The 20,334-nt window shown below is 38.5% G+C and overlaps 2 protein-coding genes and 1 long non-coding RNA gene across 3 annotated transcripts in view; 2 read left to right on the plus strand and 1 right to left on the minus strand.

The window, feature by feature from the left end:
- Positions 1–20,334, minus strand: part of LOC135204614 (uncharacterized) — a 99,564-nt gene that overhangs the window by 63,223 nt on the left and 16,007 nt on the right.
- Positions 10,553–16,611, plus strand: LOC135204386 (uncharacterized; the record flags this gene model as incomplete). The annotated part of the gene is made up of 5 exons (XM_064234606.1): positions 10,553–10,675; positions 12,504–12,605; positions 13,631–13,754; positions 14,816–14,931; positions 16,402–16,611. Coding segments are annotated over 5 exons (639 nt in total), but the record flags the coding sequence as incomplete, so codon positions are not given.
- On the plus strand, positions 17,290–18,635 carry LOC135204495 (uncharacterized). The gene is made up of 3 exons (XR_010312253.1): positions 17,290–17,391; positions 17,887–18,079; positions 18,538–18,635. It is a non-coding gene; the product is annotated as an uncharacterized LOC135204495 (long non-coding RNA).

Raw genomic sequence — 20,334 nt, forward strand, 5'->3', positions numbered from 1 at the left:
GAGACTGCCCTCTCTCTCTCTCTCTCTCTCTCTCTCTCTCTCTCTCTCTCTCCTCCTACATTCCACGAGATCTGTGTTGTGAGTGGGCGCGGGTGAAGGGTCAATGGAGTGCCAACTCGGTGCCCAAGGGCATGCCCCATAATTATTCGGGCACTGATAAGATTATGCCCCGAGGTGTCGAGTGTCTTCAGCGTCGTCCTCGAACGTCTAATCTGTTTGTTATGAAGCTCTCTCGCCCTGTCGCTCGCTCGGGGAGTAAGCCTACAACTTAACTACTTTGCGTTTGTTGTTATTGAAAAAGGTGTTACGTCGCATTAAAGATACGGGATTTATTGTTCATAAAATACAGCGTATTTATTTTAATTTACATCAGTGAAAATTGCGCTATATGACCTCAGATTTCAGCACACGCCCGAAGCGAGCTGGAGGTCGGATCGCTCACTCCCTGTTTGCTATTAATCGCATATTCTTTATGCTTTCGTTGAATTAATTGTTTATTAAGGGTAAATATTTTTGGCTTAATTTTCAATAATCATAAATTCTCTTTTAATGTGTGTTATTTTATTATTCTAATTATTTATCAATTTCATTTTCTATCATTGTATAATTTATTGCCCACTTAACAAGATTTAGGGGCAATTTTAACAATGTTATATTTTAACATCTTGTTGAAAATATAACTAATTATAGCAGTTTGTTACATCAGAGCTATATCTGCTATTTTTGAGATGGCGCTTAATATCACTCATATATTTCTCTAATAATAATAATAATAATAATAATAATAAGGTATGGTAATATCATGATAATGGTAACAATAGGTATATCATTAGATACTCACCAACCACTTGGCCTACTAAGTCATAAACATGGGAATTGAATACTGAAATATATATATAGTATATATATATATATATATTATATATATATATATATATATATATATATATAAATATATTATTATATTGATTTTCAGTTTTTTTGTTTCGGCATCCAGTCATTGATCTGACTGATTTTCTCGCTTTCTTAAAAGTAAAAAAATATTTTGTCATAAAATGATATGACGTGAATATTTTTGCCTTAAAAAGTAAACAACTATATCATCGAATGTTTATATAGACAATAAGTAACCAAAGAGGAATTAGATGAAGGGAAAAAATCAAGCTTAAAACAGTGGAAAAAATCGACTGCTTTCAGAACAGCTTTCGAAACAGCTGAATAATTTGGGGGAGTTCGTGTCGTAGATAAACATTGCTGAAATCAGCGTCAGAATAATAACAAAAAGGATTATTTTGTTTAAGAATTAGGAGACAGAAAAGTAAAAAAAAATATAAATGTGAGCTTGAGAATGGATATAACGAGGGAAACAAAAAATATGCGTAAGATAGATTTTGAAAACACAGTTACTAATTCAAGTGATGGTTAAGACTGGAGACGCGAATAATCTTAAAAAAATAAAAATAGATTCATTATTGGAACCGATATCTAAACAGCTTGCAATAAATTCACTATTTTTCAAAGGACAATTTCAGATTAACGTCCAAAAACATTACCTCAATAAGAGCCAGTGTGAATACAACTCAAACAGCAAAGAAACATCACTTGAACCACCGCCAAAAGAGGTCAAGATAAGAGAGTACAACGAGTCGAGAGAAGCATTACTGTAACCCTTATTGTGTCAGCGCAGTGTACGTGAGACAGACATCACATCCCTGTCATGTTCGGAGTTTGAATGCACCCAGTCTGGGCAAACCAACCCATCGTTGGCTTGTCAGTCATGTCACAGTCAGACACAAGCATCCGAGGGGGGCAGGGGAGGGGTGGGGGCAGGGAATGAAGCAGATAAGGGGTAGTACAGAGACCCCAAACCAAAGTGCATCGGCCGAGTTCTGCTCTCAAGAGTCCGTGACTTGATCTGAGAAACGATGTCGGGGCGTCTCCTTTGGAAAACATGATCTTACGACTAGTGACAGATCTGTGAATGGGTCTTGTATGAATGAAAGACAGTAACTTACAGAGAGAAAGAATCTATTCCTGAGTTGAATTGAACTCTTACATCAATTCCTCCTGGCCGAGGGTTTATTAGGTCTTAATAGAGGACATTCTTCATGGGTCCTACCGTAGACTATGTGGGTAGCGATGGGTGGTTGAAACCAACGTTCTTCGTAAAGTTAAATTTCAAGTCAGTGGCCCCTTTGGTGGGCTTGTTCCATGTGAATAGGTTTCATCTACAGACGTAATAATAGTAATAATAATTCTTGGTGTTAGTAGCCTACAGGGAAATCACGAAGGAACAAAATAATCTTCTGTTATTATATTACCATTATGATAGCTCATCGACACACACGGTAAAGCACCATTTGACTTGAGATACAGACATAATGTGCACACAGACGAATAAGCCTTGACTGAACCATAATAACGTCTTTTGACAGCCTCGCAAATATCAGAAAGTGTCAAGGGCTGTCACGACTCGTCCAGAGAGTGGATCCCTCATCGATAATCTCCGGCTGAAGATGAAGTATTCGATTGATGTCAGGTAATGAGGAGCCTTTTGCGACATGAGATAAGAGATAAGAGATGAAGTGCCACTGGCTACATATTATGGCTGATTGGATCGTGTGCGGTTCTTGTGGGTGGTCTACTCTCTCTCTCTCTCTCTCTCTCTCTCTCTCTCTCTCTCCTATCTTAGGATACGAGGTCAACGTAGGATGTTGTATGGTTCTTGTGGTAGTCTACTCTCTCTCTCTCTCGTAACGTTGCTGGATGCAATTAGCCTTATGCTCATAACATAAACAAACATCGTATATGTCGACGTTTCACCACATCCATTCAAATCGCGGACAGTCCTCCATTTTGCCCTTAAACAGCGGGGTCAAAGGGTAATGGGTCACTTCTCTCACAGTTCACGATAAATTGCCTATTTTCTCACAGCTTGTGATTTTAGTTTTGCCAAAGAAAATCGGCCGTTAATCAGCCATTATGACCGAAAATCTATGCTGACGATTAGTTGACCCAGAATCTGTGCTGACTCTTAGTTGACCTAAGATCTGTGATGATTCTCATTTGACCCAAAATCTGTGCTGACTCTCAGTTGACCCAAAATCTGTGCTGACTCTCAGATAAGTAAACATCTCGTCTAATTCTTCATTTATGCTGACTTACTGGAGAACTGATTATCCAAATATACTACTGAATATTCCTCCATAACTCCCATGGACCCCAGCCAGAGCAGAGGGCATTTCTGGGGGAGGGGAAAGAGAAGGGGATGGGAGGGGAGGGGGTGTGTGTGAGTGCCACCGCAAGACACGTAACCTTGGCAATGCATAGAAGGAATCCGCGGAGTCCGACGGAGCTGGCAATGACCAAATGCGAAAGCCTATGTCGCCAGCCATTCCCGGTTCTGGCAGAGGTCGGCTCGCGATTGGCACCCGATGCCATATTCGGGTGATTCATGCCCAACATACGATGGAGGGGGGGGGGGGGGTGGGGAGGGGGAGGAAGGGTAAGGGCATGAGGAGGAGGGGGGGGGGAATGTATGTTGGTACATACTTGCCGAGTCTCGGGACGTTGTTCATCGTTGGAGTCTTTGTTTGTCTAATGGGGGAAATAAAAGCTTCTTTTAGTCAGTGGTTTGGGAAGATTCGTTGTAGATATTTCTGTTGGTAATACACACACACACACACACAAACAAACACACACGCACACACACATATATATGTATATAAAAAACTCTTTACCACAGACAAATTACGAAAAACAAAATAGGGTCTAAATCTGGACCAGTTTCGTCTCTATATCCACAAAGTTTTTCAGATGACCTGGATAAATATATATATATATATATATATATATATATATATATATAATATATAGTATATTATATATATCATATATTATATAATATAATGTTCACACTTACGACATGCTCCTGATTGGCTGTGATAAGCCAATCACAGGGCTTTGGAAACTCTCACAGTCTCTCGAGAGAGTTCACATAGCAGGATGCAGTAGTATTATCCACCTCTCCTGAGGGGATACGTCTTTGAAAAGTACATCCCTCAGGAGAGGTGGAGCATACTACTAAAATCCTGCCTATGTGACCTCTCTCCTCTCTCGAGAGAGAGAGAGAGACACTGAGAGAGTTTACAGCCCTGTGATTGGCTTATCAACAGCCAATCAGGAGCGTCGTAAGGGACTGGTGGCCTAGATATCAGATGCACGGTTTGAGTGAATCTTCTATCTATAGCTTATCTCATGTGGTGTTTTTAAATGATTTTGCACTGATATACTACGTTCTCTGTAGATTTCTCATCTTGTGAACTGGTACTGTGACAAATAGTGTGGAAAGAATTAGTTGGTCAAGAAGGAATGAAATTGGTATTTTAAACCCCTTGCCTTTTTTTTTTTTTTTTTTTTTTTGATACGTGTAAGGTGGTTCATTTTTATATTTTTTAATTGAATGTTCAGTCAGATACGGGCGTCATACCCTGTATAATAATAATAATAATAATAATAATAATAATAAAATAATAATAATAAATAATAATATATACCTTTTAGTGTGGATATATCTATCCATGAAATTGTATAATAATAATAATAATAATAATAATAATAATAATAATAATAATAATAATAATAATAATAATAATAATAATAATTAGATTTCAGTGTCAGTTCATACATGATTATAGAATAAATGATACTGCACTGCTATTATTATTATTATTATTATTATTATTATTCAGTAGATGAAGAACTAAGAGGAAGTAAAGGAAATACAGAAAAAAATAGACCCCACTTATCAAAAAGGAAAAATGAATTAATATATAGATAAATAGATAAAGATGTATCAGAAGTTAAGGAGAAAATAGTTTAGGTAACTATGTACAATTTTTCTAGCATTTCGGAAGCGTTATTTTTGCTTAGACCTTCTGAGTTAATGCATGTGCACGACATCCTCGGCAGGAGCTGTTCCACAGTTGAGTTTAGACAGTGCAGGCATTGAATGAACGAAGAGGATTTAAACCTAGAACACGAATGCAACACGGGATTCAAATCCGAAAGTCCGTAGGCAGGATTTATTGAATTCATTCAACAATGGCCTTTAAATCCCGGTGATCCTACACTGGAAGGATCTGTCAAGACATGTGAGGCGAGTTTAAAACTCCTACGTCCAACGCCAGGGATTTATTCGGGACCGTTTAAGGACAGACCGCAAAATCCTGTGAGTCCTAACGCCAGGTTAAGCGCCGGGGGGGGATTAATCCAAATATAAAATGCACACGACACACACACAAACACAAATTGCATATATATGTATATAAAAAGTATTAAGTGTATGTGTTACTTTGCACATAGCCTAATTGCGTTACACAGAAAAACTTAAAAAACTGCTTAGTAGACAAATCTGTTATATATCCCGAATGGTAAAAGAATCGTTACCTATGCAGGTAACTTGAATAGTTCATATAATTAACGCGCACTGCTGAGACTTCACTAAGTCCGATTTAAGGTCGTTTCGTGCGTCACAGAGGCATGAATCAATATTGGTTAAAAAAAGACCTTAGCCTAGTTTATTTCCATTCCTCATAAGATTACATTGTTCTTCGTATCATAATTTTCGCTTCTTTTGTGATTTAAGTCCGTCATCTGTTTTTCCACTCTTCTTTTTAAATATTCTTACTCTCTAGAAACATTATTCAGCGTTAAAAGCGATCTATCACCACGAAAATATAAACCGCAAAGTAAAAATGGCCCAAGCCGAAATCAAGGATCACGAATGAGGGACATGGCAGTAGTAGTAGTAGTAGTAGTAGTAATTGGACGTCCAAGCCTCTACAAAGGCTCCCCCCGTTCCTGCCGTCCTTAACTTCACACCCTTTGAAAGCAGCTCCTTTTGAGGGCGGGCACGCGCGCTCTCCTTTAGAAAGCGTCCTTCGTAGGAGCCTCTTTTGGGAAGACTTGATTTCATTCTATTCCGAGGTGCCAAAAGGGAAGTTTTTTTTTTTATTTCTATTTTTTTTTCGTCAGGAGAAGAAATTTGTAAACATAGATAAAATGCTTTAGGGTTTTGTCTTCTACTGTTATTCGTGTTTGTTCAGTGTTCCTTATTATTTGATAATGTTCATTTTTATTTTTTTTTTATTCATAATTGGAGAGAGAGAATTCCATTAGATTTCAGAGTTACTTGCTCATGTTAAGTGCCACTGACTGAAGCCAGAGAGAGAGAGAGAGAGAGAGAGAGAGGAGAGAGAGAGATTGATGAGAGTAGAGAGAGAGAGAGCAGAGAGATTAGACTGCTATTGTGTTTATAAAGTATACATATATGTATATATATATATATATATATATATACTATATATATATATATATTCATATATATATACATCGGAGAATATAGCTAATGGTCTCCTCTTCATTCAATAGAGAGAGAGAGAGAGAGAGAGAGAGAGAGAAGAGAGAGAGAAGAGAGTACTCAACAAATCTAATCACTTTCCAGTAAAGTAACCTTGAGTCACTAATATCATGATTTATGAAAAAACAAAAAAAAAAACTTAATCAATTCGTTTGTTTCTCGCAAAATAAAACTCGCAGGATAAACGAGTCAGGTAGTATAGCCTTCTTCTCCCCCCCCGACCCACACCCCCCCCCCCTAACCCTTAACGTTCTGGAACGTTCAAATTGCAAATCGTTTTGACATAACCTCGATTGTGGTTCCAAGGCTTTTTATTGTGTCTTTGTATGAGATTGGTTCGTATTTCTTTTGTTTTTTTTTATATTGCCTGATGCTCTCAGACACTCCCATCGTAATCCGTTCGTCACGTTCATCCTGAAGCAGGTTAAAGGAACGTAAAGGAACGTTCCTTAACCTTGAAATACCCTCATCTCAGAAGTCGTCTTTCTTCCCATTTCAATATCTGTTAAAATATGCTAAGACTCGGTGACAGATTTCTCCTCGCCTCTCGCTATTCTATAAGACTTTGGAATTTGGGGAATATTCCTACTTTGTATTTCCCGCATTCTCGTAACCTTCATGTTACATCTTATATCTCGTTCAGGAGGTCCTTTTTATGTCGGATTTTTTGACTACGAGCTTTTCCAGTGTCAAGTTTTTGGTACTTTTTTTTTTTTTTGACTAAGAGGTCCCCGTTTTTGTCAAATACTAAGATTCCCCAATTTTTGGTCAAATTTTGTGAATCTAAGAGGTTCCAGTTTTTGGTCAAATATTTTTGACTAGGGTCCAGTTTTGGTCAATATTTGCCCTGGACCCAAAAACCCACAGCCCAAAAACCCACACGTAATCTTTGCTTAACCCTGCTAAGTAACAGACAGAAACCGACGCATTTTGCTGTAATTTCATTACGAAATGTCCATAGAGAGAGAGAGAGAGAGAGAGAGAGAGAGAGAGAGAGAGAGAGAGAGTGTCTCATCTCACACGGCAGCTTTATGGGGCAAGATATAAACTCATTATGTGGGGTGTTAGGGGGGGGGGGGAGAGAGAGAGAGAGGGAGAGAGGAAGAGAGAGGAGGAGAGTGGGAAGGATGAACAGGGCGTCTTCTATACGTCATGTGTGGTTCTCTCATGGGGCGCCTTCTATTTGTACAAGCGCGTTTTCATTGCGGACGCACAGAGGGTGAGTTTCACCACGAAGAACTCATTAATCTGTATATGAGAAATTTTCATTCATAGAAGCTGTTTTGGTAACGCGAGAAGTGCGTAATTGGTTTGTTTACACTTTGAGGCAATAAGCTTTATTATTTGTTTGGAGAATGTACCATAAAAAGGGTTTGGATTTCGCCCCTGGAAATGGGAAGGTTATGCACTTGTAACTTAGATGGTAGAAGAATAAAGTTGTCTTACGATTCTCCATCATTTACTGTCATTATCGCTTACGCGGGGGGTAAGCCTACAAACTACTTCGTGTTGATGTTGTTGTTGCTGGGGGGTGGGGGGGTAGGAAATGTCGATGAAAGAGCCTAAAAAGGTCTGAAAAAGGTGATTCACGTTGAGTTAAAGGTGCAGGAATTTTAGGATAGGATATTTATGATTTCTTTATTAGAATGAAAATATAAAAAATAAAAAAATAATTCTTATGTTAAACATTACAGAAAAAATTATTTCTGATAAAATGTATCGTATTTATTTTAATTTTTCGTTGGGGGAACGACGCCCCGCCATTTGACCGTAGATTTTACGGCGCGCCTCGAGAGAGAAACTGGAGGTCGGATCACGCCTTGTTTATATTAGATGAGATCACGATCACCAATAATTTTTAATTAAAAACACTCTGATGATGTGCGGGCTTATAATAGGATGTAAACGCCTTCTCTAGTCAGCTCCTATCGTGGATGAAGTGTTAGAGGTCTTATCTTCGGATAATGGATATGTGGGTCTGAAGCTAAGACTAGCTATGATAGCAACTGGAATTTGGGAGGATAGAGGAAATATGGTATTTATAGTCTGGTACTTTTGGGAAGAAATATGATCTCTCCTCTCTGTGTTCCCTTTACTTCCTCTTAATTCTTCCGACGAACAATTTAATCATCTTTGGGAGCTTGAATTTCAAGTCAGTGGGCCCTTTGTTGGTGGGCTTGCTCCATATGAAGAGGGCTCATCTCCTGAAGAATAATAATAAGTAAATAATAATAATAAAATAATAATAATAATAATAATAATAATGATATTAATAAACCTTCCGTCATTCTGGTTACCATGTCAGCATAGATCTTACCATACACACTTTTTGGTAAACTAAATCACCAACCGTTTATAATCAAGATTCCCCACAGACTGTTATTTTTAGAGCCACTTGCCACTTGCAGATTCGCATGTCAGATGCTTGCAGCAAGCAGTCTTGCATCCTAAGGAGGTTAACATGAGCCTTAAAAATATCAAGCCCAGGGGTGACAGATTTAGCTGATGAGATTTTCATATGACCAGTTTCGAGAATTATGCTCAAATATTCTCTCGAAGGAAGGGACCAATGACTGATAACCCAAGCATATATTAAAATGTGTTATGTTAATCAGTCATTATTTGTGAATATGAATTTTTGTGCTATATTCATCTGTTACGTATAATTTAGCCATGCTAATACCTTATATATATATATATATATATATATATATATAATATAATATATATATATATATATATATATATATATATATTCGTATATATATGTATATGTATATATATATGTTATATAATATAATATATATATATATATATATATATATACGTAATATATTTGTATAATATGTATATATATATATATCTATATATACACTAAATTTAATACTAGATTAATATAATATATTATAACTATATTTATATATATATAATATACTAATTATATATTATGTTTAAAGTGGGTGGTAACCTTCCAGTTTTCCAGCTATGTGTTTGAGTTGAGCGTGCTAATCTCATGTCATTTGCAAACCACTGCAGTTGACTATTCACCACCATACATGATTTACTATCAAGGTCAACAGAAGCACAATGAATTATTATCAAACAGATCAAAGTATTCGTCTCTTTGGGACTGAACTCTGATCTCTCTTTTTGCGTGTGTGTGTGTGTGTGTGTGTGTTGTGTGTGTGTGTGAGAGAGAGAGAATGCATAGGAGGAACGAATGTGTGTGCTTTCATAATAGCCCAAATCTGAGGTCAGTGACCTGCCCAACTGAGTTCTGCCAGAATCATCTGATGAGGGCAAAGACTTAAACCTCAGTTTGTATTTATGTTCATCAAAATCTCTAACTTTAGAGGGAAGTTTGTTTATTTACAATCTCATCTGCAAAATGATATACCTCAAAAATGACTGAGAAATGGAGATAATTGGTCTGTGTTCGGATGATTTGTTTTCTAAATGTTTTTGGATATATATTTTTTTGGATGTCGCTGAAAATGGCAGTAATAATTTTCTTCATTGCAATTCCTCGATAAGGTTTCGCTTTCAGTCATTTCGTCTGTGGGAATTTTCTTCCAGATGCAAATATAGACATTCTGACCTATAACCTTATTGATACCTCTTACAAATACAAATATCAAGAAAATGAGATATTTATGTGTTCTTTTTTAATGAATGTTTGACTGAAGGAATATTTCTTTCTGTTACTTTTAATAAAGTTGGACATCTTTAACATACCTTTATTTTTACCATTACTCAGTCTGTTTCCTCTTTTGAAGACAGTTCTATAAAGGAAAACAATGGTATGGACTTTAACTGAAAAATGTTTCTCTGTATTTCAGTTGTCCAGTTGTAAATAGATATTTGTTACACTGGCAAGGTGATGCCATCAGTCTCTTACTTTTAAAGAATCGGTCAAATCCTAAATGGAAAGTCCACATGTAGCTCATTTATAAGTAGACTGGTCTTATTGTCTTGACTGGAAACAGCTGGCAACTGAGGCAAGCAGTGGGCGTGGCCTGTGTCTTCACTTTGAACGTAAACACCCGCAGGCTTTCGTTTCAGATATACAAGCTATAGTGCTACTTTAATGAGAAGTTATCAAGGATGATCATTGATGGCTGATTAATCTTTTCTCTCTGTTTATTTTCAGTTTGCGACTGCAACAGAAATAGCGATGATATCAGAAGACAGGAGGTGGTGGAAGGCGGCAGCTTCACGCTGACGTGTTATGCACAATCATCAAAGTTGAAGGCGGTAAGTTATTCCATCGTGCAGTTATACGCATGCATAAATGCAATGATACATATTCTTGGAGATATAATGGCTATGGATACGTCCTTCCTCCCTTATTCCATGTTAACTCGGGAATCTGTTTCATTGAAGAGTGGTAAAGAGACAAGCCCCTAATCCCTGCTGGTCTCTGGTTCCATTTATTTGATAAATCGCCTTTGTTTCCCCGGTGCTAAAACCTCACTTCGAGGAAGCCATTCTTGATGGAAGACGCAACTTTAGTCACTTAACTCTACGGAGTTTGCACATACGTTTTCACGCCTCGTCGCCTTGTTTTCTTGTGCCTGTCTTCGAGATCTGATTTTTAACTTGATAAAATAGCAAGGGGTTCTGTTCCTTACCTTTCACTGCATTCTATTTCATTTTCTTCTTTCCCTTTCCAGACTTCGTTCTATCAGGTAACTGGCTTTGTTCTATCACACGTAGGCTTGACAACATTCCGTCAAGTCGTGTGTTGACGTTGTGAGGTCGTGAGAACTGACAAGTTGGTCTGCTCCATTTCGGTCTTCTAGTTCTTTCGTTTTTCCTCATTTCCTGTCATCATTCGCTATTCCTCGTCATTCACTATCATTGCATTTAATATTTCGATGTAGTTATTGTTGATATTCGATTTAAGGTTTGTTCAAGGTAAAAAGAACAAAAGTTACAGGTGATGTTAAAACTATCTACGGTAATTGTACGTACATTATCAAACTACTACACTTAAAGAAAACTATTTTAAGGTAAACTAATATAAAGTGTAATGCCACGTCTAACATACGAATAATAATCTACTTTCACTATACTTTCGAGTTAGCGAGGCCTGGTTTAGGAAACAGAATGAACTTTTCCTTTCTTAACTTAATAAAGGATGAAAAAGAAGTTAACTAAACTAATAATTCTTTTGGTTTTCAATCTGCGACTTATCTTTATTGTAATCTCTGAACTATTACAGTTTGATAAAGTAATTATTGCTATCTATTAATGATTCTTCTTACTTATTCAACTGTGGTGGCTTTCTTGCCCCATGGTGAGTAATTAAGTCCAGCCCTAGTGCTAAACGGTGGCCTATAGCTTGGCAGTACCTGTATTATAGAGCAAAGCTCAGGATACAAGCGCTTGGTACCTTGTAGTAGGCTGGATCCACAGTCTAGAATTGTGACCTGTACCATGGTGTGAGTCATTAAGTCCAGCCCAGGTGCTAGCAGCATGCCTAGCTGGTAGCACCTGGTAGCCCAAAGCACCAGGTACCTTGTAGGCTGACACTTCTTCAAGTAAAGGCTAGAAGAGCCACTGTCGAAAATGATGAGCTTCCTCAGGAGGAACCCTCCCTGATGGCCACTGGAAGAGGGATGACAGATGGGATTTGGGCATTGAGAGCTCTCTCTCTCTCTCTCTCTCTCTCTCTCTCTCTCTCGCTTCTATTTGTAGAGGCCTATGGATTGAAAAACCAATAAGCAAACAGCAAGAGAATCGTTTAGTCAGGTAGGAACTGCAGCCACAAGGAACTGGTTATCCTTTGGTGAATTTAGCCAATGAATCCTCCATAGGTTTTGCCACTTAAGTTGGAAGCACAGTTTAGAAATTCCCCCCCCCCCCCCCCCCCACCCCCCAAACCCACCCTGCTCCCACTGTCCTTGGTTTATGGTAGTGCTGGTAATCTTCCAAGGTCCTTTGGACTGTAGGCGTTGAAGGAGATGAGGCTGGTAAGGTGAGATACTTGACAGGGGTTAAATGTGTTATATCTCTTGCACCTATGATTATTCACTTATCTGTAGACGTATGGTTTTCAGTATTATCATTATTATTCCAGTATCGGTGGGTGTATATTCGAGCTGGAACACAGCGTCCGCAGGTACTCAGCTCAGGACGTCGATTAGTCGTTGGGGAACCAAGAATATCATTGGAATCCAAGGTAAATGTCTAAATGTTTTGTTTAAGTAATCTAAGTATTAATTCAAAAAACACCATAGTAACATGAGTCTCATCATGATAAATATCAATAGCTATATATGTATATATATATATATATATATATATATATATATATATATATATATATATATATATATATATATATATATATATATGCTCCAAATGATCATCCCTAAATGACTGGATGTGAGGAACTATACTCTGTTTTTTTCCATCTGTCCATCCGCCTATGGTGTTTGTGCATGGTAACACTGCGTCCCGGGCTTAAAATAATATCCTATTTCGTATATTAACGGTGTAATTCGCATACAGTAAATTATTACAAACACTTTTCAGTTGCAATTGTACAACCAGATATCCTTTTATTTACCTAAAACTTACACATAGCGTAACTATTTAAAGCCCGGTTCACAGTGTTATCATGCGCAACCACCACAGGCGGATGGACAGATGGAAAAAAACAGAGTATAGTCATTGTTCCTCTGTTCCAAAGAACTAGCCCTGTATGACTAACTCTGAGGAATTAGTCCTTGCTCCCTAGTCCAATGAACCTACTCCTAAGCAGCTTGCCCTAGGACAGGTTTAGTTCTAAGGAGCTAATCCTTGTTCCTTTCCTCTAAAGAAATACACCTAAATAGCAATTCACTGTCCTTTTGCTCAAAAGAGCTATCAAAACCCAAAATTACTGGTCAGTATCCCTTTTCTCCGAAAAACCCCCACTCATAAACTGTCTTCAAGGAACCGGTCCTCACACCAAAGATCTGCTCTTATGAAATTTGTTTTACAGACCTGATCGTTTTTTTGGTATGCCCTGGAATTTTATTAATCTTTCAGTAGAAACCACTTCCAGGAAATTGAGATATCAATTAATCCATCATTAACCACTTTTAAGCATTGCAGTTAACCTCTTCCAAATATTAAGTATTAGTTTTAGCCCTTAATCATAACCCTGCCTTTGAGAATAGACTGAAGGCAGGTTCCTCAGCTGAACTCATTTTTTTCCAGCCGGAGGGTGACACTGTGGCCCTGGAACTCACGTTTTCGGACGTCCGCCCTTATGAATCCGGTCTTTTCATGTGCTGGAGGCAAGGGCAGAAGCCAGACCCTCAGGTCTTGATCACGGTCTTAGGTGAGTCGAAATATACGAGGCCCTTTTTCGATCTTTTGATTCTGTCGTCTTAACATGCAACCTCATCGCTCTACTGTAATAGTCTTCTCTCTGTGACCTTTTGATGGTGTTCTGAAAGGAATGGGAACGATTGAAAATAATTACCCATTGGTTGTAATGACTCTTCTATGTAGCTGTCATGCATAACAATGCACTGGCAATTTGGCAATACCATTGTTGAAAATAGGAAAGGAAGTATTGGTACATACACAAGAAAAGGCAGTGGTCCCCAAAGCTCAGTCAACTGACCCCTCTGATATTGGGATGGGTGTATTTTCAAAGTTCAAAAGGATACATAACACACTCAGAGAGTCATCAAAACAAAGTTTTACGTTTCAATTTATATTGAGAACATGATGTGAAGGCCAGTTCCATTGTCAGATACCTAAAATATTTAGAATGCAGAGCTATTTGTGCATATACTTTCACAGACAGTGCTCCCCATAGTAAGGAACCAGATCCAGAAGAGACCACTCAGACCCATTTTCAGTGTCAAAATAATATTCCTACCTGGCACCTTTTATATCACTGTCATGCTTACTTATCCTCCGCCACACTTGTAGATCTGTGCTTCTCTTATACCTCTTTGTCAATAATTTCTGTTGTATTCACTACTCATTCAGTATTTCCTCGCACACTTACACCCTTGTGGGTATGTCATTTTACACCTACATTGTTACCAGTACCTAGTTTTATATTGCAATACTATAGTTATGATCTATACTCTTGCATTTATGCCCTTATCAGTACCTACATATCTATACAGACACCAACCTGGTTGCAAATTAGATGTTCCGGCCAGCTGTTTGTGATTTGGTTACTGCATTCTAATTAAAGTATGGTATAAGTATAGTATGATATAAAGTCAATACACAGTTTAGATTTTGCCATCCTATTTGTTTGCAGCATCTCTGAATGTTTGTAACTACGGTGGTGCCTGTACCCACAACTCGTCACCATCAGCTTGTGCGAGTGAATTCTCTGTAGTACTTAGTGTCACGTGCCCCAATTTATGCCCACAGAACCAGGAACGGCGCCCGAGAAGCAGGTCATCAGGTATTCAGAAGGACCGTCTGAGGTGAAGTTTGGCAACTCTGCCACTTTCTTCTGCATCATTACTCCTCCTTGGCCTGTCAAGGTAAGTTCTTAGTGAGGTTTGTGTAAAACATCCCAACGGCTTACATCTATAGTTACAAATGGACTAGATAGGCCAGTAGATTGCCCATTCTGCTGACACACAGATTAAGAGAAATGGTCATAGCTGATCACTGAGACAACAGGTTGTAACTGGTTTGCAGCTGTCCTCGTGTACTTGAATTAAGATCATGCAAAATTAATTCTTGAAAACTGGTTTAGAGTTATGCTTTCTGTGAATGTTATGGAAAACGAAATGTCAGTTTGATCATAATAAAAAAATAAGGAGAATTCATTGCCTAGGCTAGAAGTAACTCAAAATAAACGAATTAGCTTGGATTTAAAATAAGCGTTGGAAAAATGGGTTCTAAAAATGGTAATTGTTTACTCTCTGTGACAGTACGGTGATTCTCAGATGGTAGTTTAGGGTAAAGTCATCAATTCCTTGCCCTTTTCACCACCAACAACAACCCACTATGGTCGACTCACCCCACAAGCTATGTAAATCACTATGTAGCATTTAGTGAAAACCCTTCAACTTGAAATACTTTCCATACTGTCCACATGACCAACCTGATGATTTGATCAAGTCGCAGTGTTAAGAACTATATTAAGCATCCTTGGTGATTTTCGGAAGTTGGGACACTTTAAGATTGAATTTATCTGATCCTAAGAGCCCAGGACACTTAAGACTTCATTCAGGTGACCACTTCCGGATTTCACTCAAGTGATCTTCAGAGTAGAGGGCCCTTCAACACATCATTTATGTTGGCTTTGGTGTCGAGAGTTCTTCAAGACTTCATGTAGTTGATTTGTAGAGTTGAAAACAATTCGAGAATTCATTCATGTCATTTTTTTCTACCCCAGGCCACTTCAAGGCTTCTCTTAGTTGACCTCTATGACCCAAGTTATTTCAAGACTTCATTTATGCAGCCTTTGGAACCCAAACTACTTCTAGACATCATTTATGTTGTCATGAGAGTCTAGGGCACTTCATGAACTCACTCAGGTGATCTTCAGAGTAGAGGGCCTTTCAAAACATCATTTGTGTTGTCTTCATAGTCGAAAGCACTTGAAGACTTCATTTAGACGATCCTTAGAGTAGAGGGCTCTTCAAGACATCATTTGTATTGTCTTTAGAGTCCAGGGCCTTCAAAACATCATTTATGTTGTCTATAGGGTAACGAGTCATTCAAGATATCATTTACATTGTGTTTAGACTCCAGGGCTCTTCAAGACATCAGTTATATTGTCTTTAGAGTCAAGAGTCTTTCAAAACATCATTTATGTTGTCTTTGTAGTCAAGAGCACCTTCAAGACATCATTTACATTGTCTTTAGTCTCCAGGGCTCTTCAAGATGTCAGTTATATTGTCTTTAGACTCAATAGTCCTTCAAAACATCATTTATGTTGTCTTTGTAGTCAAGAGCACTTAAAGACTTGGTTTTTCCTCACTTCTGATTCACTTCAACAGGTAACGTGGTACAAGAACGGCGAGGAGATTGACACATCAGATCGGTTCTACACGCAGAATGTCGAGAAGGACCTCGGATGCTGTCGGGGACAGACAAATCCAGGAGGAGAAGCTCGTCGCTACTCTGACAGTGACTTCTATCAGGAGAGACTCCGTCTTCTCCTGTCGAATTGACAGTGAACCTCCTGACCAGAAGGACATGCCCGTGAAAGTCCTGGGTTAGTTTGGAAAATTTATCTGCTTCTGGAAGGGTTACCAAAACGTTTTACTCTGTTAAATCTACAGATTTGGTTGTACTATGACGTGTGCATGATTCAGAGCATAAGATTTATGTGAAAATAACATTTGGATTTAGTTCAAACCCTTTAGGCTGAAGATACAGAGATTGTAGGATTGACACAATCATTTTGAATGAAGCCCTGATGTGGCTTTGTTTTTAAACGAGTGTTTATAAAAAAAGTTTTGTATTAAGTGAAAATAATAATTAAAATCTTGAATTGATGATGTCCATTTTGTTACAGTATTATTCAAATTCCATATTCCTTCTTTGGGTATCTAATAGGTGGGGACTTGAAATTCATTACAGTACATATCAGCACCTTTTTAATAAAGAGAATAGTCTCCCCAATTATGTCCTGAAGACACACTAGTCTTCGAAAACAACCATGTTCCTAATGCGTACTCCTGGTAATGTGATATCCAGTTATACTTGTATTTTATTTCGTAAATGTTTGTTAATTCGTTCTATTTATTGAGTTTTCTTTACTATTTCTTCACTTGGTTCTTTTCATTTTGCGTATGAGTATTTTTGAATCGTATAATAATAATAATATAGACTCCTGTAGACTTACAAAGGTAAACAAACATGATTCTTCTTTTTCTTCTATCGTGCCCAGAGTCGAAACCTTGACAACAGATCCGGACAAGGACATTGTGGAATACGGACAACCCTTGGCCATCACTTGCGTCGTCTCAGGCACCGATTCGGAGGTGGGTTTCCACGTTTTATTGGTTGGTTTGTTTGCTTGATTAATCTGGCATTGCCACGAGGGGAGGCGGAAATGGGTGATGTTTTAGCTGTTATTTTAAAAAAGTTACAAATTTACGATTTCAAGTTTTCAAATGTTGAACAAATATGTTTTTGGGAATCATTTTCCAGTCAAACAGAGCCTATTCATTTAACTTACATCAATGAATTCATTCAAATTTGCTTAGTCTAACGTGACTCTTGAAAATAGTCATTCTTGAGGCAAGTTTACCCCCTTACCACCCCCCCCATACCCCCACCCCCAAAAGTGGAATATAAGACTCACACTCCAACCTCACTATGGCATCTGTTTAAGGATAAATGCCCACAAGTCTGATGCTCCAGCATGGAGCGCATCAGGTTCTGGCAGGTTTCAGCCTCGGTTCAGTTGCCAAGCCGTCCATTCCCTGCGACCAATTTCGTCACCATCATCACCTTCTTAATCTGTTTCCTTCCAGATCCTCTGGTTGAAAGACGGGTCGAAGCTGGCATTTGGCTCTCACACTCCTGGAAGGGAGATCTATGCGTCGGCCGAGGACGCGAACAGATTCGGATCGACTGTGTACATAGAGTCGATGACCTTCAGAGACAACGGACACTACGTCTGCTACATTCCAGGCGCTTCCAGGAACATCCTCATCAACATCGAGGGTGGGTTTCTGAGACGCAATGAAGGTTCTCCAAGACTTGATGTAAAGGATACGAATCCATTGATGCTGTCGTTTTAAAAAGATAGATGTTCTTTCTTGTATATGAAGTCTTTGATGTACAGCATCTATTGAAGTTTAAATCGTCAGGTTTATTTTGAGCAAGGTTCATAGTTGGTCCAGGATAATAGAAGATATTCCAGTTTGCCTGAATGTACTAGATTTGAAAAAGAACCAACATCTTTTGAAATTTAGTATATTTACAGTTTGTTAGGAATGTGTGGTTAATTCTTAGTTCATTTAAGGATCTTTACAAACTGTCATACCATTTCTTTTGTGCATGATAGACTGATAGTCAGAGAGAGAGAGAGAGAGAGAGAGAGAGAGAGAGAGAGAGAGAGAGAGAGAGAGAGAAAATCCCATGATCTAAGACCGAAAGGCTAATTCATGTTTATTCCCAAGGACGCACTCCGAGGCTCCTTGGTGTCACAGGAGGAGACTTCTTCGAGGATGAAACACTGGTACTTCGTTGCAGCATGCAGTATCTGAGGCATTCTCAGGTAAATGAAGGTTTAGAATGTCTGTCCAGCTCCGTTGGGCTTGGTCAGGAATCAAACACACACACATGACACAACATCTATCTATAACCTACTATCCATCTTTAACCCTTCAGAGGTCATGGCTCCAAGGATCACTGTTAAACTTTTAACCTCAGCAAATACTTTTAGGAGGATGTTCCTTGCCTCATGGCTTTATCCAGCTCCTTTTGGCTTGGCCACGAATTAAGCATAACCCCCCCCCCCACACACACATAATCAAATTCACAAATATATATAACCAACTATCCAACTTTAACCCTTTGGATATCAGGGTCTCTAGGTATGTGAGGCAAGGATGAAATCATTTCAAGTAGGTTTCTGAACACATTTAGCATCTAAGTGTGTATGAACACTGTATTACTACGTATGCAAATAGAGATTACATGTACTTATGAATATATGGAGAACTCCATCATCCTTATCACCATCAGGACAACAAGAATGTAAGATGTTAGCTTAACAGCCCTCAGCTTAGTGGACTTATCAACTATTGTATTGTGATTATTCAATCCTATACTACCATTTTGGATGTGATACATTTTTCTATAAATCTCTTAGAAGTTAAATGTCAAGTACAGGTTAATTAAGGCTTCGAACAATGTGGAATTGTTGTTAATTGTAGGATATCTGGAAAACATTCAAGTGCAGGCTATGCTATGAGGTCTCTGTTACTCAACGGACTTTGTTACATTATCAGAAAGGCTAGACACCCCCAAAAGCGTCTGTTATGTTGCTGTGCTACTGGTGGTACTTGACCTTTCCTTCCAGCCTGTTAAGTTAAGGTGCTACTTAGTAATTGACCATCTTTCCCCCCTTCCAGCCTGGCAACTTCCGGTGGCAGTTACGAGGGGAAGAACTCGACCCAAACTTCTTTCAGGTCAAGGAATACCAAACCGAGTACAATGTCACTGTTCACGAACTGTCAGTCCGAAAGCAAACGAGGACAACTCGGGGACTTACGAGTGTATCACACCATACGGGTCGGCTTCCATATCAGTCAACATGTTCGGTACGTGGATGGAGCGACTGTCGTTTATCTGGCTGGAAGTAGTTTTGTAAAAAATTAATTTTGTCGTACAGGTTTTGATTAAGTAGTAGTATCAAATGAAAATAGTGATACCAATATAAAAAAAAATGGATAAATAGGTAGTCTACCATACTGATTGATAGAGTTAAATCAAGTAAAACTGAAAAAAATAAAGATTAACACAGCTGTACTGGCTTAGGGAGTGAATCACACCTTTAAGCTACAGCAGATTAGCTTAATAAAGCCAATTAGTGTCTGAACCATGGTCTCTAAATGCTCAATTTCATTTCACCCACGAAAAGTAAAACTATATACTTTCATACTTTGGGCTACGACAAGGAATAGTTGAAGTTTCAGACTTTGCTTTTGGTGAAAGGTCTCAGGTATTAGTGAGCTTCACTGTTTGAGCATCAGTAAAGATGATGCAGGTCTTTCAGCTTCTTGTGGACTCCTGGGCCAGAGTTCCTTATTGGAGTGCATAAATCGATCCTGTAGAATCTTCGAAGCCTCGCAGCCCAACCCACTGATGCCTGAGCATGGGGGAATGCATTGGAATCCCACAGTTTTCACAAATGGTAGCAACTGGAGTAGGAATTCAGAAGCCACGTGGAACAGAGCCCTGTGAGATAAGGT

This window comes from Macrobrachium nipponense, chromosome 47, assembly GCF_015104395.2.
Source record: "Macrobrachium nipponense isolate FS-2020 chromosome 47, ASM1510439v2, whole genome shotgun sequence".
NCBI classification, from domain to species: domain Eukaryota; kingdom Metazoa; phylum Arthropoda; class Malacostraca; order Decapoda; family Palaemonidae; genus Macrobrachium; species Macrobrachium nipponense.